This window comes from Ictidomys tridecemlineatus, chromosome 7, assembly GCF_052094955.1.
Source record: "Ictidomys tridecemlineatus isolate mIctTri1 chromosome 7, mIctTri1.hap1, whole genome shotgun sequence".
Taxonomy (NCBI): Eukaryota; Metazoa; Chordata; class Mammalia; order Rodentia; family Sciuridae; genus Ictidomys; species Ictidomys tridecemlineatus.
The window spans coordinates 162,227,614-162,249,006 of record NC_135483.1 but is presented as its reverse complement, the minus strand read 5'-3'; the positions used below and the strand labels follow the sequence as shown (position 1 = coordinate 162,249,006).

The following is a 21,393-nucleotide window of genomic DNA, read 5'->3' as shown; positions in this document are numbered from 1 at the left end:
AAGCCATATGGATATTTTTCCTACTCATTGGTATTATTGTACATAGATAGAAATAATGTATAATTAAATCCTATTAATGTGAAAATTTCTCTTTGCTTTTGATATTTCAGCTTCACCAAATCCAGAAGTTATCAAGATAAATTCAATTCTGGATATAGTAACAAAAGTGGAAGACTATTATCTTAAAGGATATGTTGTTGGGGCCATTCATCCTGCTATACAATCTGTGGGGCAGCGAAAACACCTACCAGCAAGTTACCTATATCGGGTGGTGCTATTGCGCTTGAAATTAAGGTAAGCATGATGCTCAAGGAAACCATCATGCTACAATGCAGTTAAAAATGAGTTTTCTTTGCCTAAAGAAAAATAATTTTGAAAAGTGGTGGAAAGTAAAGAAAAACTAGAGATTTAGGTTTAAAACACATTTTTCAGCAGTTGAAACTGGACTGAAGCAAGGAAATTCATACCTCTCCTCCTTAAAACTCCTAACTGACCCTAACTCCTTGCAGGCCAACAGGTTGCAGGTGAGGATGGCAGTAGACAAAAGGAAAGCAAACTAGACCTGGAAACTCCTGTAGCAAATACAGCACGTGAGAGAGTAGCAGTTAGCTATAAGTATTATCACTGGGCTAACCATACTGACCTGAGCTATGCAGTCCATTCTCACTGAGCTCTTTGAACTGCCATATGTTGTTTTATTAATAGTAGCAACAGAAACTATCTCCTCATCTAAAACTTTACAGCAGAAAGATCAATTAGATCAGGTTCTCACAAATTAGACAAACTTGATTATCAACTTTTTTCACCAAATTTTTTTGTTTTTTTTTTTGCACTGAGGATAGCACCCATGGCCCTGCACATGAAATATAAGATTTTAGAGTCATCCATTTTATCTTATTTTTTCAAAAATATATATATTTTTTTTCAGAGATGAGAATTTATTATTTAATCCAGCAGTTCTTTCTTTATGAAATTTTCAAAAATATTAACAGCTACTTTTTCAAATAATACTACAACAATTTTTGCCTGTCTAGATGGCAAATTCAATGGATTTTTTAATGGTAAAAATATTGTTGCTCTTACCAATGAAGAATTGAAATAACCAGAACAATGTCTTAAATTCACTTTTTTTTTTTTTTCCAGACAGGGTTTTACTAAGTTGCCCGCACTGGCCTGGAACTTGCAGTCCTGTGACTTGCGACTAAGCCTTCTGAGTCGCTGGTATTACAGCCATGTGTCACCTTGCCAACAATACATTAAATTTTTTTATACAACTCTTAAAAACCATATCTAAGACCAGAGTAAAAACTTCTTTCTTTTTATAGTGATGGAACAATAAAATTGCTTTAACTATGAAATGGCTAAGAAAAAAAAGAAATAAGAGAAAAAGGATGAGAAAATAGGAAAATTTAAATAAAAAGAAAGGGCTTTAAACAATCCCAGGTGTGCTTTTAATGGACACTGTCTGCTACTGAGAAGTTGCTTCCCTATACATGTCTAGCAGTGGGTGTACAGGTTTCAGTTTTCTCTAAGAGACAGAGTCCCATCAGGTATTTATTAGTTAAAGCATTGCTAAACAAACATGATGTAGTTTTCACGGTGTATAAATAATCTTTTCTGTTTATAGCATTATTCAAATAGATTTTTTTAATGTGACTTCTTTTTAAAATTGTTTTTTAGTTGTAGATGAACACAATACCTTTACTTTTTATTTGTATGTGGTGCCTGGGATTGAACCCAGTGCCGCAAACATGCTAGGCAAGTGCTCTACCACTAAGCCACAACCCTAGCCCTGCAAATAGATCTAAAGTGCCCTAACAAAGTTGAAAATAAGCAAGGGCCTGGGGCGGTGGTAAACACCTATAAACCAGCATAGATGTTACTATGTGTTTCTGATATTTTTATATGAGAAGATAGCCATCAGACTTGAAATAACAACAAAAAGATTGTTTTGGACCTTATTTGTGAGTTCTCATTCATTTTCATATTCTCTCTGTTACAGCCCGAAGCATTCAGCAGCACCCAGGGTACAGAGACACCCAAGACTTGTGATTGAGGAATGTCCTCTAACTTATGAGACACAAACAAATGATATAGCTAAAGAACTGATAGAAAAGGTACTAAATACATACATTTTTCTTGTGATGTTGAAAAAGTTTGGTATTTCTTCTTTACCAATTTTCCTTTTTTTCTTTAAGATAAATAGAGAAATAATAGATAACTCAATTTACCAGAATTTAAAATGTATTGAAGCACTTGAACTAAATTGTACGGTGTTAAAAACAGAAATACTGGCCTGTGAAACAGAAGATACCAGAAGTAAATTTAATCACATACAGAAAACTTAATGACAAACCTGATAATAAAAAAATGGAAGAATAGCCATTTTTTAAAAATAACTTTATTTTTTTATGTAGTGCTGAGGATTGAACCAAGTGCCTCACATGCGCGAGGTAAGTGCTCTATCACTGAGCCACAACCACAGTCCCAGAATAGCCATTATTTAATAAATTCTACTGGGAAAGTGAGCAGTCATTCTATATAAAATAGATTCTACACATTTCAGATGAGAAATAGATTATGAATAAATTTAGGAATTTAAGTATAAATGAATTATATACAGAAAAATTAACTTTTAAAAAAGTATCAAGGTGAAATCTGCAACAAATGTTTTGTATCAGAGCTTCTTTCAAAATATACAGAAATAAATATAAATTACACTAAAGAAATGTCCAGTCTTAAATGGACAGAGTCCTGTAGACAGCACATGCAAATGGAAACAAGAGCTGGCAAAAGATTCAACCTAACAGTCTTTAATATAAATAAATAAAACCAAGAATTAACACATCACCAGTATTAACCTGGAAAAATAAAATTATTAAATCCAGAATTGGCAAAACTTTAAGAAAAAAAGATCGTTTTGCAACTGGTATTATAATAAATTGATAGTGTTCCTGAATATCAACTTAGTAATAAGAATCACAAGTTCTACTTTATTTTCTAACCTGGTAATCTCGTTAGGAGGCTACTGCAAGAAAATACTTGAAAGGAAAAAAAGTCATTTCTGTACAGAGATAATTAATCAACAGTGATTAATGAATCACATTTCCAAAAACTGAAAGATTTCCCAAGGAAACAGTGGTATATCAATACAATCAAATATCTTATGGGCTTTAATGCAACAACTAATTGTTAAGAATGAAATATCTGACAATATAAGTTAGTTGAAACAAATGAAAAGTTGAACACTGAGGTTGATTAAAACCAAAAAAAAGTATGTATTCATAAATATTCTAAATTTGGTGGTATTTTGCGGGGTTTGGGAGGGTTTTTTTGTTTTGTTTTGTTTTGTTTTGTTTTTTTTAAGCCACATTGATCTATGTGTAAGGTTTTAGCTTTTGTTTGAATGCACACAGCCATGGGCTGGGGTTGTGGCTCCGAGGTAGAGCGCTTACCTAGCATGTGTGAGGCACTGGGTTTGATCCTCAGCACCACATAAAATAAAAAATAAAGATATTGTGTTCACCTGTAACTAAAAAATAAATTTCTTTTAAATGCACACAGCCAAAAACCTAAGGCATTTCCTTTCATGTAACTGAAATTTATTTCTGTTATTGCTTACGTACTTTAAATAACCATGTATGTAAGATTACCTGTAGTTTGTGTATAGCCAGTTATAGCTGCTAATAATGTTTCCCATTTAGGTATAAAGTAAACATTCAATGAGGGTTTTTAGGAATGGGCTTCGAGTCTTGATTTTTTATAAACAAAGTACACATACTGTTTACTGCTACTATTCTGGGAGATTTTTTTTTTCCCCCTGGAATAAATCCACTCCAGAAAACTTCTTTGAAAACAAAAATGTAGCTACTAATTTAGACTTAACAGATCACCATCAGAATCCTTGTTTTCATTGGACTTCCTGTTCACAGTAAAAGATCTATTTAAACAGGAAAGTACTGTTATTTCAGCAATTAGAGTAATGGGGTTATTTCATGAATAGAAAAGCTTCAGGAAACAAAGCACATGAAATATTTGAACATTGCCCTGAGTATGAACAACAGCAATATGTGAGTGCCAAATATTATTTTTGAATGGCTGCCTTATGTAGAGTTGATAGTTGAACATTTAGCTTTCACATCAAGCTTAAACATTATACCAATGTTTACTGTTTTTAAAATTAGATTTTCAAGTGTTTCCCTCACCTCAAAATTTTGAAATTAAAATGGCATTTTAAAAATATCAATCATCCAACTTAAAAAATGGAAAAGACATTAATACTATATTTGTTACCAGACCTTTCCAAATAAGATTTTCTAGTAATAGAAAAATCTAACTTAAATCAACTTAGAAGAAAACACAGGTAATAAATTCACCCACTTCCACCTGCAAAATGCTATGCCTCCTTACCCAACCCTCCCCCCACCTTCTCTTCCAGGACCCCTGATAAAAATGAAGTTTTGTGGTTAATTTTTTAAGGTTTAATGCACCGTTATAAGTTTAATATATTAATTTATAGGAATAAAATAGGTTGTGCCAACCATAGTTCTTTGTCTGACTTCACACCATCATAGCCTCCCCCCTCCTCAAATTTTCATGCCTCTTCATCTGAAGTTGAGTTAAATTTCATTCTTTGATTGGGCTCTTGATTTTTCTCCCAGATCTTCCTGGCCTTTTTCATTCTAACTATAGATGTTTCCATTTGAAATCTCCATCATAACCCTTCTCACCTTCCCAGGTAACATTTAAAACATGTAATGGTAATCTTATAAAAGGCATTGCTTATCTTTTATTTTAATTTATATAACAAGTACTTATGGAGCACCTATAACTACAAAACACTGCAAAACAAAGATGAATAAGACCCAACCTCTGCTCTCAGAAGACTTGCCAGTTGAATAAAGGAGAAAGGCATAGACACAAAGAGAATAAATAAATGAAGGAAAAGCAGAAAAGAAAATGCCTTAGGTTTTTGGTAGTATGCATTTAAATGAAAACTAAATCAACTGTTTCAAAATCCTATTCTTTAATTGATAGGATTGAATCTAATTGTTAGTATTTGGCCCAGATAGGAGACAACAATACCAAGATACAGTGTTAGCAGATACTTAGTAAGTATATAAGCATAAGTACATAAGCAAATGCCTATGAACTCAGAAAGCTTCAGAAGAATTGTGCTATGAATTGGGCTTATGATCTGTATGAACACATTAGTCTTATAATGTTTTTCTTTATCAACATGGAACAAGTACACTTTTCTTTACCACACAGAGTACTGCATGAGTTTTGCTTTTAAATTAATTTTCCCATAATGAAGATGTATTTGGTTACTTGTGGAGATTTTTAGAATAGTTTTCTTTTTAGTTGTAGATGGACCCATACCTTTATTTTATTTACTTATTTTTATGTGGTGCTGAGGATTGAACCAGTGCCTCACACATGCTAGGTAAGCGCTATACCACTGATCTACAACCCTAGCCTTTAGAATAGTTTTTAATTTTGCTCCAATTGGAAAGACCTTATTTCATGGCCTCTAAAGATCATGCTATAAAAATTACAAGTTCTTCCTAACCGTGGCCTTTCAGAGAAAAACATAGCTCTTCCTTTTATAATATCTAAAGTACATTAGTTATGTTTGAAGAAATCATGATGATAATGTGCTCTAACCTTTGGAGTGCTGTTTTAAGGCTTATTAATTAATTTATAATGGGTCTTTAGTTACTGGTCAACTTAATCTTCTAATGGATTTCCTTCATAAAGCTAAGGGTTAATTGATATTCAGTGCAAAGGGAGTTTACATCATGTTCTGCCATCTCTTTTCAAACCTCAGATTAATGTCGCTGCTAAAAAAGGAATGAAATTTGTTGGATTCATATCACAGCATTATCCACCACCTAAATACTGTAATGGAACCAACTATGATGGAGATATAGAATCAATGCTGCATGTGAGACACAGTTCAGATGAGAACTGTAAAAGTTGGAATGAAGGAACATTAAGTGGGCAATCGTCTGAAAGTGGAATTGAAGAAGAACTTCATCATGAAAGTGGACAGTATCAAATGGAACAAAATGACAGCCCCAGCTCCTCTAAACTAAGAAAGGGAGAAGGTAATCCATGAGTAGTTTAAATTTAGAAAAATACATATTTGAGGTTTTATTAAAAAGAAATACAAGGCAAAGTAAAATTATAAAGAGTATAAAGACTAAATGAGCTAATATAAATTTTGTCATGATTTTAAAAAGATCATTACAGCCAGAGATAAGGCAGCACAGCATTTTAGACTGAAGTTCTTCCTAGCAAATGATACATATAATGAAACTATGTTTAAGATTGATTTTCATATAGTCATACAAAACTCCCTTGTGAAATGGAGGGTTGTATGTGTGCCTGAAGAAGTGAGTCTATCAGGAAGCTGTATTTACTGTTGTCCTTATAAACAATGCATGAGAAATTTAGTTTGAGCCTTTCTCATTTCATGGATGATTTTCATCTTTGAAATTAATTGACTTTCTTTGGTCAGCAACTAACATATGACAATGGCCCATCATGATGAAACAATTATTATAACAATAGTACCCACAGCCTAGAATAACTTCAAACAATAGTTTTATTCTTCTTTGCCAAATAGCAAGTTTTCCCAAGAAATTGAGAATATTTTATTCCTTTATTTTGGACTTTTTAAAGTTTTGTGATGACTTTTCAGCATCCTTCTTAAAAGCACTATCAAAGAAAATCAAAGACTTTGTATACCTTTGAGTTAATAGCATGGGCACTGAAGTCAGATACCTCAATTTCTTTATAAAAAAAAAAAAAGGTGGGGGGCGGCTGGGGTTGTGGCTGAGTGGTGTAGTACTCACCTAGCACGCATGAGGCACTGGGTTCGATCCTCAGCACCACATAAAAGTAAAATAAACATATTGTGTCCACCTAAAACTAAAAAAATAAGTGAATATTTCTTTAAAAAGGAGGGGGATAATTGTAAGACCTCCCTCATTAGATTGTTTTAAGAAGTAAATAAGAACTATCTACAAAGTGCTTAGCCTTGTGCAGAGCACAGAATAAACTCTGTGATAAAGCAACTACTCTTAGCTGATCTTCTGGTCATTGTTGGCATTGGAGGGGTGCATAGTGGAGCCATGGCCTTTCTGGGTTACGACGAGATACTGTCAACATTCTGTGCATAGCAAAGATACACTAGACCACATTAGCACAATCTCCTGAAGAAAGAATGGGCAACATTTCCCAACTCATCACCTCATTCAACCTCCAGAAACCTTCCCTTTTTTTCACATTTTCCTAACTAACAACCATTATTTTTCCTGCAGTGTGAAAATTAATGGAATGTAAAGTGAATAAGAGTTGTCAGTGGTCAGAAAGCTACTCTCAATCTTCCACCCACTGCTACCTTTAAATTCCATGTTGGTTCCCACCCTGTTTAATCAGATCAGGTGTCTATTTCTAGTTCTTCAAGTCTATACTACTTATCTTTAGAGTATGCTTTCTAAATATTTTTAAATTATGTACTTAATAACTTTCAATGGCAGAAGCTCTTGAGAGGAGATAGGGGGTTGAGGAAATATGCTAAAGACCTCTTGGAGTATATTATGAAATTCAAATACTTTTGTTGTAAAACAAGTTATGTTAAACCTCCTGAAACATAACCATGGATGTGGGTCCCTAGCCCCAAATTAAGAATTTGCCAATTTCTAGTAAAGCAGAATATACGACCCAGCATTTTCATATCTAAGCATGTATTCTAGCCCCTCTCACATGGTCCAAGGATATATGAAAAATGTTTGTTAAAAACAAAATATTGGAAATAATGTCCATCGAAAGGAGTATAGTCACAGACCTGTAATCCTAATGACTTTGGAGACTGAGGCAGGAGGATCACAAGTTTGAGTCTAGCCTCAGCAATTTAGCAAGGCCCTAAGCAACTTAGCAAGATCCTGTCTCAAAATAAAAAAATTGAAAGGACTAGGGATATAGCTTCATGATAAAGCACTTCTGGGTTTAATCTCCAGTACAAAAAAAATGTTAACTGGAATACCATGAATCAGTTAAAATAAATGAATTAATTGATATAACTATTTAGATTTCAAAGGCATAATGTTGAACCAAAAAAATCAATGTGCAGGGCTGAGATTATAGCTCAGTAGTCTAGCACTTACCTAGTATGCACAAGGCCCTGGGTATTGAACCAGCCACATACACACACACAAATCAGTTTGCAGATTGATATATTACAGTATGGTACTATTTAAATAAAAAGAAATTAAGCTGCAAAACAATATCATATGAATATATAAGTGTGTATTAAAAGAATGGAAGCTTTCATGAAAATGATAAACACCAAATTCATTATACTACATAGTAGCCTCAACTGTATGCATTTCTCATTTCTGTGAAAAAAGAGAGTGAAGCTAGTAAGGCATAATGTTAACATTTGATTAAATTCAGTAATGGGTTCTTTACTATTCTCTACACTTGTTTGTATGCTTGAAATATCTCATGTTAAAAAGAAAAGATTTAAGACTCTTTGGTAAATAAAATTTTAACTTTGCATCCTTCTGAATGTCTATCCCCAGATAACAAGTTGTATATAGTTTTCAATGTTTTTGATGATGATTCAACATGCTGGACCTATCAGGAAGGAGTCCTATCAATGAAAGTAACAAGAAAAGGATCTATCATTAGTACACTTGATGCTGATTGGCTACAGTTAACTACATTTTATTATAAGCAAGGCTTGTCTTTAATGGATTCTTTTGTATGCTGGGAAACACCTAAAGGTAAGTTTTATATTAATGATATACTTATATCTAAATAATTTGAACTTTTACCAAAATTGTTGAAAATATTTTTGCCTCTAAAGTTCTATGGCTTGCTGGGAGCATAGGTGTGTGTCTGTAATCCCAGTGACTAGGGAGTCTGAGGGAGAAGGATCGCAAGTTCAAAACCAGCTTCAGCAATTTGCAAGGCCCTAAGCATTTTAGTGAAACCTTGTCTTGAAATAAAAAATAAAAAGGGCTGAGGAGGTAGCTCAGTGATTAAGCACCCCCAAGTTCAATCCCTGGTACAAAAAAAAAAAAAAAAGTTCTATGGCTTATAGTATAGATTTTATTGTTAGGAAATAAATTCCACTCTTCCACTCATTACATAGCTGTGAAGTTTCAACTTAAAAGCTTAACCATCCTTGAGAACAAACTGACACCCACTGTAGAATTGTAATGTAATCTTTGCCATTGGTTTGCAACTGTCAAATAGACAAATCACTGTGGGACTGACTAGTGGAATTTTCCAAGCACAATGTAGTATGACAGCCCAGTCATGAGGTTTATGATGGCATTAAACTGCTAGTAGTCAACATTTATTACATTATCCCAATTTTGGATACTACTACCATATGTAGTCAGTGTATACATACCTATTTTGTGTACAAAAGTAATCTTTGGTTTAGAAAGTGACCCTGTTTTTACTTCAGTTTCTCTTTGTGTTCTATCTTTCTTTAACCTTTCTCAGTTATAAAGGAATACATAATTATTCATGTCTATCATAAAAATAAACAACAAAAGCTTCTCAACAATGATTTTCTAGAGAAACTTTAAAATGATTAAGAGAAAAATTAGTGTTAAAAGAAAAATTTAAATTAAAAAAATTATTGTTAAAAGGGAGAAAAAAGATAGTAAGGAGACTGAGAAATTGCATAAGGAATCATGAGGGTTATGAAAAGCAGTATGACTTAGGACCCTGTCTCAAAGACATTGGAGGAAAGAGTGAAAAGGTAAATGAGATCAATACAACTTAGTATTGTTAAACCAGCCCAGTAATAACTCAGTAAAATGCAATTGAAGACTTTGGATGAATACTAAAAACTATCAGGAGGTCTTTTGAACTAGCACTGAGATTAAGGATGAAGCCCATTGCAGCACCTAGAATTATCACTCCTGGCATAGTGCTCAAAAAATATTTTAGTGGGCTGGGGATGTGGCTCAAGTGGTAGACTGCTCCCCTGGCATGGGTTCGATCCTCAGCACCACATAAAAATAAAATAAAGATGTTGTGTCCACCAAAAACTAAAAATAAATATTTTTTTAAAATATATTTTAGTGATTTTGGTTATCTGTCTGTTCTTCCACTTGGTCTTATATGGAAATAGCAAGTTTTAATGGGAAGAAAATGGACTTTAAAATCAGAAAGACCAGGACTTAAATCCTGTGTCTTTTACTTATTTGCTGTGTGGGAAGTAGGTTGAATTCACAAAGCTTCAGTTTCCTAAAAGGAGTATAATAATAATCTTTATTGATGTGAACATTAATAAGATACAATATAGATAAAGTAACTCCTGTGGTACCTAGACTTCAGTGAGAGTTCACTTTCTAAACTCTTTTTTTTTTCTTTTTTCCTGCCACTTGTTATATATGGTTTAATTCTTGTAGTAGAGATCATCTTTGTGGAGGTTAATTTTATGCTTTATAATATCTGTATCTATCCCTCTCTCTCTCCTCCTCTCCCTCTCTCCCACCACCACCACAAAGAGTCTAAGAGCTATTTCAAATTTTGGTTTGTGACTAATTGCCTAAGGAAAACCGAAAATACTCTTCACAGTCTCCCTCAGGCACCCCTGCCATGGGCCTTGCCTGATGAAAATAAAATTAGCCACAGCAGTTGCCAACCAGAGACTCTGTGGGGCTTTTGTTCTAAAAGCCTCAGAATTATTTAGAAAGCCCCCGGGGAGACTCTCCCCCCTCAGCAGCTCTGGAATGCCTCATTAGACATTTTACATTGCACACTATGCCAAGCCCCTACCAAGCCACCTCAGTCTGTGGGGTCTGGCCACTGGGTGTGTCATTCAAGACTTCCCTAGGAGTATGCAGGGAAGCTGCAGAGGGGAAATTGTGACCAATGTCTGTGTCACTGTGAGAAGCAAGACAGAGGAAGCAGGGCTGAATTGGTTGCTTTGTTCTGGGATGTTTGATGCCTGACATCTAAAGCACATAGGAGACAATGTTATTTTGTTCTATCTTGTTTTTGTCCTCTTCCCAAATACTGTCAGAAATCAGCTCACCATGAGAAATGAAAGTACAAATCCAGACATTGCTCAGAAATTTAAATATATTACCTCACAAATCACACTGAATAAAATAGCTTTCCCTAGATACAGAAAGAGAGGGGGGAAACTCTTTTTAAAAAGTTTTCTACTTTAGCAGGATTATGATGTAAAAGTTGTAAGAGCTGTGAAACTCCTGTGTGATGTCCTTTTACACTTACTATGAACGCCTTTTCTGTTTTAAAAAGCCCCTGGGACACAGAAAGACACACACACACACACACACACACACACACACACACACACACACACACACCTGAAGTTCCTACTCTTCCCTAGCCTACCAAATGACCCCATCATTTCAGAGCATAGTCTTTCTCCACCTTAGTGTGCTACCTTTTAGGGGCTACATTTTGATTTTTTGTGAACTCTTTTCAGACTTCTCTTGATGTTCATTTCAAAGTATCACATTGAAGAGTGAGATGAAGTAATAACATTGAAACGTATATTTCCTTATTTTACATGTATGTTTATGACAGGCCCTGTGCTAGTCACTGGGTTTACAATAATGAGTAAAATGGATGTCTGTGCTACACTCAGAAACTAGCATGCGGCATCAGACACTGGTTATGAAGGTATCAAAAATGTATTTACCTAATTTAAAAATTAAGAAACAGGACTGTGGCAAGAGTACCAGACGAGAACATACTTGAAGGGGTACTCAGGAGGTCCTGTCCAAGAAGGTAGTAATTACCCTGAGATTAGGGTACTAGAAAGGAGCAGGCCTGTGAGAACCAGGAGGGGAGCATTCTAGGCAGCAGAAACACCTCCAAATGCACAAAGACCAGAAGGCAGGAAAGAGGAATCAGGGGAAGACCTATGTTGCTAGAGCAGGATAGGTAAGAGAAAAAATGGCCCTAGACAAAGTGGAAGAGGCAAGCAGCAACCAGTCTATGCAGTCTTGTACTGTCAAAAAAGCAATAACAAGAGCTAATGAGTAAGATGTACTTAGTATACGCCTGCATTGTTCCAAATACTGAACATTGACCAACTCTTTTAATCCCCACAGCAACTCTGTGAGATAAGGTATGATTATTCCTCTTTTACATGTGAGGAAACAGAGGCACACAGGTATTAAATAATGAGCACATTTTTACACAACTAGAAAGGGTAGGGCCACGTAGGTGGAGTGTATGCTCTTAACCATCAAGCCAGTATGTTTATTTCAATTCATTTGTTGAGTATTTGAAGAGGGAATCATGATATGATTTGCATTTTTAAAGACAATTATTCAATCTCATTTCAGGAACTGGATCACCAAGGGCAAGAGTGGAAGTGGTAAGGTTGTTTAGAGGATATTAAAAATCTTTAGAGAGATGATGGTAGAGATGGAGAGAAGTAGATAAGCTGAGATTTGTTTTGGAAACAAAATGGACATACTGGAACTGCAGAATGACAGCATATGTGCCTGCTCTCCACTTCAAAGATGGTCCTGGGCCCACCCCCTGGACAATTTAATAACACAAATGACACATGGACCAAAAATACTAAATGAAATATTATCTTTTCTTACATTTAGAGGAATGTCAATGTCATACCTAGCTAAAATGAGTATATAATATCGCACATTTAACAAACCATTCCTTGGTAATCCTCCAAGCTTGAATATTTCTAACCAAGGTATTCTCAGGATATGCATCTTTGTCCCAGGGGGTATTCACATTCACAAATTTGCAAGATAAATCTCTTATAGAGTATCAATATTACTTTAAGATGGGGGTAGAATGGAAGAGATTTTCTTTTTTAGATAAGATGAATATATTTGAACAGAGTGTCAAGTTTTGTTTTTTGGTTTTGGATGTTTTTGTTTGGTTTGTTGTTTTGTTTTGTTTTGTTTTAGGTACTAAGGATTGAACACCAGGGTGCTTTAGTACTCTGCTACATCCACAGAACTTTTTTTTTTTTTTTTTGAGACAGGATGTTTTGCCCAGACTGTCCTCAAATTTGTGATCCTCCTGCCCCCCAGCCTCATGAATGCAAAGTCTGAGTGCACTTTTAAGACATAACATTAGACTTTATTTTTTTTATTGGTTGTTCACAACATTACAAAGCTCTTGACATATCGTATTTCATACATTAGATTGAAGAGGGTTATGAACTCCCAATTTTACCCCAAATGCAGATTGCAGAATCTCGTCGGTTACACATCCACAATTTTACATAATGCCCTATTAGTAATTGTTGTATTCTGCTACCTTTCCTATCCCCTACTATCCCCCCTCCCCTTCCCTCCCATCTTCTCTCTCTACCCCATCTACTGTAATTCATTTCTCTCCTTGTTTATTTTCCCATTCCCCTCACAACCTCTTATATGTAATTTTGTATAGCAATGAGGGTCTCCTTTAATTTCCATGCAATTTCCCTTTTCTCTCCCTTTCCCTCCCATCTCATGTCTCTGTTTAATGTTAATCTTTTCTTCCTGCTCTTCCTCCCTGCTCTGTTCATAGTTGTTCTCATTATATCAAAGAAGACATTTGGTATTTGTTTTTTAGGGATTGGCTAGCTTCACTAAGCATAATCTGCTCTAGTGCCATCCATTTCCCTGCAAATTCCATGATTTTGTCGTTTTTAAGTGCTGCGTAATATTCCATGGTGTATAAATGCCACATTTTTTTTATCCATTCATCTATTGAAGGGCATCTGGGTTGGTTCCACAGTCTAGCTATTGTGAATTGTGCTGCTATGAACATCGATGTGGCAGTATCCCTGTAGCATGCTCTTTTAAGGTCTTCAGGGAATAGTCCGAGAAGGGCAATAGCAGGGTCAAATGGTGGTTCCATTCCCAGCTTTCCCAGGAATCTCCATACTGCTTTCCAAATTGGCCGCACCAATTTGCAGTCCCACCAGCAATGTACAAGTGTACCCTTTTCTCCACATCCTCGCCAGCACTTGTTGTTGTTTGACTTCATAGTGGCTGCCAATCTTACTGGAGTGAGATGATATAACATTAGACTTTAAAAGGGATCATTTCAACTGTGCTTGGAGATCATCCTTCAAGGATACAATATCACTTTCATTTGCTAGTGGTAGTATTTGGCTAAAAATCTTTTTATTGTTGAGAAACAATGAGTCAGGCCAGTGCTTTGTAATTTTTTCATATCACATGCACGGAAAATGGTACTACTGTAAGGCACATGGGTATGAGTGGATGAAGCTGCTCTGGGCAGGAGATGGCGCCCTGTATTTTGGCATACCTGTCACTTTGGTCTCAGACACTAGTGGGCCAAGGCACATTGGTTAGAAAGTTTGCTTTGGATTGTGTAATGTTAACAGGTGATTTCCCTGAGGAGACAGTTATTAGGCAATTGTTCAGAATTATCATCTCTCCCTGTCAGCTCGAAGATTTAACACTGAACAATCTAAAGGTGAAGTCCTTATAGGTCCTTCCCTGCCACCATCCCTAGCTGCCATTTCTGGGAGAATTTCTTAAGAAATCTTCAGAACTCACTCCTGTGGAAGTGTCAGACTTCAGTAGTTCTGGAGCCTGGTATAGATCCTAAGAGAGCTAGTTAGGAGCACTGGGGACCTTTAAAACAAGAAAGGACCTTTATTTTTAACTGACATGCAACATACACATAGTAAAGTGCATTGATCTTATGTGTACAGTGGAATTATTACAAATAATTGTACAAATTATAGAACATTCCTGGCATCTCAGAGGGTCTTCCCATGACCCTTCCTTCTCAGCCCTTCTCCTCCCAGCTCAGAAATACACATCATTCTGCTTTTATCATCATCATCAATTGTGCCTGTTCTTGATCCTCACACAGTTGAATACTCTCTACAGAGTATATTCTTTTGAAACTAGCTTCTTTTATTCACCATAGTATCTCTGCAATTCATCCACGTAGTTGCATAACACTGAGTCTCTTTTGTAAATTTCCATTTAGTATTGTGTTGTATTTCATTCTTTCTTTAAAACCTAAAAAGTACAGAAATACTATGTATCACAATATTGAGAGTTACAACACCTGTGATTTTCATATTACATAATCCCAACAGAAATAAAAGGTAGATTGTAATGATCTACATAATATTGCAGTAAAAATTATTTTTAAAACTCATACCCCCAATTCCAAAAAATGACTTAGGGCATATACCACTTTAAAAATTGTCTGGATTTGATTCTGCTAGTTACTTTGCTCTAATGGTAGATAAGTAAATTTAAAGGAGGTGGTACATATACTGTAAGTAGAGAACCAATTCCAACTAGTAAATTAACTGTTACTTTGTTCAGGCACAAATCTGAAAAATATAAATTCTTTGTGATATTCTACCCTAAATATGAGTGATGTTTTAAAAAAATGTAAGAATGTTTTACTTATCTAAAAGTTCAATAGCCTGTTAATGAAAATTAATACAGAAAATCATACTGAAATCACTTTTGCCCATGTTATCTTTAAGCTTAAAATGTCATTTGAAAATATTGAAGTCCTTTATTATTTAGAGAACTGTCAACCAGGGAAACTTCATTGTGACATTGTGCTGCATAAAAACCATGTTTAACCCTCACATGACTATGGGAAAAATGTCTTCCATTGCAAAACAAGAGACAAAAGAAAGTCTACAAAGTCAGTTTGGTTTAGGCCAGCTGGTTATTGTCAGCTATTCAAGAAAAAGTCAGAGAGGCCCTCCCCTAAAACTTCCTTCCCAGCAGGAATTCTTTTGACAATGACTTCTGTTTAGGGTCTTCCTGTCACTGTTTATTTTGGGGGCTTTGGGGTGTTCTTTTTTTAATGCATCACTGAGGTAAAGAATTGTTCTGTGTTTGTATTTCTTAAAGAATTTGCCTTGCATTGATTTTAATATCATACCTTCAATTTCAAGAATTAATGTTTATATTGTTTGTCATAGGGTATAACATAACATGTAGAGCAGAAACCAAAATTTGATTTCAAGCTAAAGATCATTTCCAGATGATTTTTAGGTTTATTTTCTACTCGTTTCTCATTGTATCACATTATTTAATCCTATTTCTGTTACCATAGTTTTAATGTGGATACTTTGATTTTAATTCAGTGAAGTACAAAATTGTCTTTGCCTTTAGGAGGAAAAGAAAATCTTCAAAAAGAATGTTTGATTCAGTCAAAATATGTTTTTAAGTGATATGTTTTTAACTGAAATGTTTTTCTCCCAGCTTCCTATAAGTATGACTTAAGGACTTAGACAATCTTTAGAATCTTTTAATATTTATAACTCTTCTTAATTGTATGCTTTTCCTCACAGGGGACCATTTGCCCAAATCTTTGGAAGGATTTTTTATCTATGAAGAAGAAGGCTCTGGCATTCCAGGTTCTAACAGGAAAGGAAATGATGCCATTGTAGTAGAACAATGGACTGTCATTGAGGTGAGCTGCAGTCTCTAACATTTTACCCTTACCTTTATATTTATTTCACATGTTGGAGACCTTCATTGCTGAAACATGTAGAATCCTTAAACCCAGATTTGACCATAGTTTGGAATTTTATCACAAATCCATAAAAAATTTCTTTCATACCCTTTACCCAATGTTGAAAGTAATGTGTTTTCTTCAATGCTAATTTTTTTGTAAGATAGCAAAATAAAATCTTTTCATAAATAGCAGGAGGTTCCAAAAACTTGGAATTCTCACCTTAAACACAGTCTCCTGGCACTGAGATTCTCTTTACACAATGCCATGACAACTGGTTGAAAGCAAAAAAAAAAAAAAAATCAGTCACTCAACTAAGCATTTTCTCTCCAAGCAACCAATGTGACTGACTTTTCTTAACTTTATGAATTGACTTTTGAAAGCAAAAATATCCGAAAGGTGTTCTCTTTCTTACCAGGCCAAATATGTACACACAGCATTGTCCTTCATAATCAGAGATGACATTGCTGCTGATGTTATGCACTCTGAATTCAGATGTCACCGAATGGACTGCCCTTGAGGTGGACAGACTGAATTCAGGTATACTCTGTTATGTGTATATGGCCCTCGCTGATGGGCTCCTACAGTGACACTTGTGTCTTCCTAGCCTTACAAAGGTTAGAGAGACATAGCCCATTTTCAAAGTGACTAGGAATTTCACTGGGCGTGTGGGAGGTTTGAGGGGAAGAAGTGAAGTTTTCAGTTTTAAAAAACAAATTCCAAATGAATAAAAAGCAGCAAAAAAAAAAAAAAATACAGCCAAGTTCCTCCCTCCCTCACTACTCAGTCCTCACTCTAAACTTTCATCCTCATTCCCCTAAATATGCTTCATAAAGTACTTGCATCCAAATCCCCTAGAAATTGTTTTTTATGTTTACTATCTTATTTTAATTTCTTAAATTTGTCCTAATTAGTTATACATGACAGTAGAATTCATTTTCACACATTGTATACAAATGGAGCACAGCTTCTCATTCTTCTGGCTGTACATGGTACAGAGTCACATGGGTCATGTAATCCCACATGTGTACAGGGTAATAATGTCTGTCTCAATCCACCATCCTTCCCACCTTGACACCTCCTCCCCTCCCCTCACTCCCCTTTTGCCAAATCCAAAGTTCCTCCATTCTTCCCTCATGCCCCAATATGGATCATTATCAGCTTATCAGAGAAAACATTTGGCCTTTGGTTTTTTGGATTTGGCTTATTTCACTTAGAATGATATTCCACAGCTCCATTCATTTACCTGTAAATGCCATAATTTCATTCTTCTTTAAGGCTAAGTTATATTCCATTGTGTATATAAAAAAATTTTTAAATGTAGATTATAAGTCCCCATGCTCTATCAAAACCAAAGGAAGATCCAAACTCCCACTCTCCACTCCCAGCATTTTTTTAATATTTATTTTTTAGTTTTCAGTAGACACAACATCTTTATTTTATTTTTATGTGGTGCTGAGGATCGAACCCAGCACCCCGTGCATGCCAGGCAAGCACGCTACCGCTTGAGCCACATCCCCAACCCCATTCCCAGCATTTTTAACTTGGTTCAATAGTTTGAAGGCAGCAGTAGCAGAAAATGAACCCAGTAATCTGGCAGCCCCATGAAATTGTACATAATAGAGAATGAACTTCCTTTGTCATAATACCCATCAACCTTGTCAGATTTACTTGTGTAACTGGCTTTACTTGTGTAACTGAAATTTACTTATGTAACTGTCTTTGCCATTAGATTGTGAACTCTTACGCTTATTTATGCAGGGCTGTGAAATCAAAACAGATTATGGCCCTCTGCTACACACTCTGGCTGAATTTGGATGGCTCCTGACAAGCGTGTTGCCTACACCCATATTGAGACATGACAGGTAATGCAAAAGTATCCTTTTCTGCTCTCATTTAATTCTAAAATAAGTTTACAATTTGTTTAACAAATGCCTGCCTAAAACCTACAAAAATCAGCCAGGCACATGCCTAAAAACCCAGCAGCTCTGGAGGCTGCAACAGGAGGATCGCAAGTTCAAAGCCAGCTTCAGCAAGCAACTGACATGCTAAGCAACTCAGTGAGATCCTATCTCTAAATAAAATATAAAATAGGGCTGACCATGTGGCTCAGTGTTCAAGTGCTCCTGAGTTCAATCCCCAGTACAAAAAAAAAACTCTACAAAAATCTTTTCAGCAAATTGCTAATTTGATATTATGGACTTTGGAGATTAACAAATTAAATCCCTTCATGTTACAGATGAACAGATTTCAGCACTACATGTGCAAAATGCTCTCATCCCCAGCTCACAGCCAGATTTAGGGCTGCAGTAAGTAGGGCCTAGAACAGGCAAGGGTAGAGAAGTATTTCTGCCTCCATCCTCCCCTCCACCAAAGTTGGTTAGTTTTCCCCTAAAGCATGGACTTACTTACTTGCTGTTTCCACCAAAATATCTACATTAAAACCAAAATGTCAAAACTTCACAGTACTAACTTTTCCTTTTTCTTTTCTCCTTTTACTAACTTTACTGGGAGGGAAAAATTGAACCACCGAACTTTAATTTTAATTTGTTTTTGAGAGACACCAATTAAATCCTCTGTATAAAATGGATTGCTAGCCCTTCAACCCAAAGATGTTCCCTCTGATGTCTTTGGCATCCAGAAAATGACTGATTGCCAGGACTGCTGTGACTGGGCTGGTAATTACTTACCCAGGATAGCACAGTACCACTTAACCAAAGGGGCCTTCCCCATTTGCAGAGTTAAGCATGGTTCCACACATTCTGAGTGATAGTCAGGTGTGACTACGGGAAGCAGCTTCTCCTCGTTCTGTATCTCACTTATCCTTTTCACCTTTTCTGGTTTTCCCAGTGTAGCAACTTGGCCCTGCCACTATCTAGCATTCCCACAATCTAAAAACATTTGATTGACATATCTTTATTTAAAAACTCCACATCTTCAGAAGGAAGAGGGGTTAGGGATAGGATTTAAGAAGGATACAAAGTGAAGACACTGAAGCATAAGAACAACAGCAGCAAAGAAAAAGAGAGAGAGAGAGAGAGAGAGAGAGAGAGAGAGAGAGAAGTGAAGTGATTAATCAGTTTTTCTTCTAGGCTATCTATTGTAACTATTCTCGAATTGAGTGACAACTCCCTGAAGCATTATTTCCCGACTTTTTCTATCTGTGACATACCTATCAAGTCACAATACAACACTAATTCTTAAGATTTGGGCTTCAGGCCAGGCATGGTAGTACATGATTATAATCCTAGCAACTCCCAAGAGGTAGATTGCAAGTTTGAGGCCAGCCTAAGCAACTCAGCAAGACTCTGTTTCAAAATTTTAAAACAATTTTTTTTAAAAGGCTGGGGATGTAGTTCAGTAGTTAAACTCCCCTGGGAAGCATGAAGCTGCACTTGATTTGACCCCCTTGTGCCAAAATAGTTAAGGTCACAATCTGCACTGAGTTCTTGAGAGACCCACGGCGTTGAGATGGCAGTATATTGTTTCTAGATCAGAGGGAGGGAGGGAGGCTCCAGAACCTCACCACCATTTAAGTTTCCCCTGTACCCTAGATCCTCTAAGCCATTAAGGAGTCACAAAAGTAGATTTTCTATGCCTTCCCTGTGAAAGCTTATCTTCACTAGAATGGCAAAGGAGCTAGTTTCTTATTTAGTCTGTGATTTTGAAACTGGGTAAAAAAGTTATGAAGTACTCAAACTATGGAAGAGTATGAAACTGAGAAAAAATAATGAATAGATACATATATGCATTGTCATAGAATTCTTTCTATGATAACCACTGAGAATTTTTTAGTCTTTTAAGGACAACTTTTAGGATGATTTCAGAGCACAATCCCAATTTTTACAATTTATGTATTTTTAATATATCTAAGCAAAACTTTGAAAGGCTATATAGCAAATTCTAGTGAATGATTAGCTGTCAGGAAAAGGAATTGAGGATTTCTTTGTCTTTAAACTTTTTTAAATTTGGTTTTTATAATAAATATGCGTTTTTAAAATCAGAGTTAAAAAGCAAAAAGTCTATCAACTAACAAAAAGATGTGGAAGCTACACATGGTGTCTGGCTCTGAAGGTGCTTGTGAGAGGGTTAAGTTTACATTTAGTTCAGGACATAGCCAAGAGCTTTCATGCTGGATGGAGAAGGTCAAACTTACATATTATATAATATAATCCAGTAACTAATCAAGGGCTAGATGAGGAACTTTAGTCTATAGGTTCTATAGGAGTGTTAAAAAGAAGAGGATTAAGGCTGTCAAAGTGAAACAGGATCTTCAAATACTAAGGGGATTCAGGGGAGCATCACCATTTAGCAGATTGTTGCTTAGGAATCTGCCCTGGTGCTGGAGAGAGGGAAGTAGAAAACTGTACTTGAACACCAATTGTCCTTATGCCAGAAGGCACACCACAACATACAGTGTCTACTCTTCCTTTGCAGGCCAGGGAACTTTGTGCATTGAATGTTTATTTTGTTCCTTTACATTTTGTGATTTGTGTCTATGACTTCAACAAAGACAACATAAGATGAAGGTTAAGATTCACTGTTGTTATCTGGTAATGAGGATTGTTGGTGAAAACTGCTTATCCTCCGCCTTTTCATTCTTGTTCAAATGCTGTTCTTAGCTCCCTCAGTACACAGAAAGAAAGTAATCACTGAAAGTCCTGTCATCTTTAAATATAAAGAAAAATTACACATAGTTGATCTTGATCAAGTATGATAGAGCCTAAAGTTTTTTAGCTCTGAAACTAGAATGGTTAAGAGCCCAGACTTGGAAGCCAAGTAGATCTTGTTTAATTGTAGCTTTACTTTTTAAAAAAATATTTTTTTAGTTGTCAATGGACCTTTATTTATTTATTTATTTATATGTGGTACTGAGAATCGAACCCAGTG

At 35.6% G+C, this 21,393-nt stretch overlaps 1 protein-coding gene across 3 annotated transcripts in view; it reads left to right on the top strand.

The window, feature by feature from the left end:
* The window catches only part of Rftn2 (raftlin family member 2), a 64,520-nt gene that overhangs the window by 20,993 nt on the left and 22,134 nt on the right, over positions 1-21,393 (top strand). For 2 of the 3 annotated variants that reach the window (XM_078017793.1, XM_078017792.1), the window contains exons 3-9: positions 111-294; positions 1,144-1,221; positions 2,003-2,117; positions 5,831-6,110; positions 8,592-8,795; positions 16,340-16,461; positions 18,265-18,368. In XM_078017793.1, the coding sequence (XP_077873919.1) occupies positions 111-294; positions 1,144-1,221; positions 2,003-2,117; positions 5,831-6,110; positions 8,592-8,795; positions 16,340-16,461; positions 18,265-18,368 (1,087 nt within the window). The remainder of the gene's footprint in view (positions 1-110; positions 295-1,143; positions 1,222-2,002; positions 2,118-5,830; positions 6,111-8,591; positions 8,796-16,339; positions 16,462-18,264; positions 18,369-21,393) is intronic. The other variant, XM_078017794.1, reaches the window with a different exon arrangement.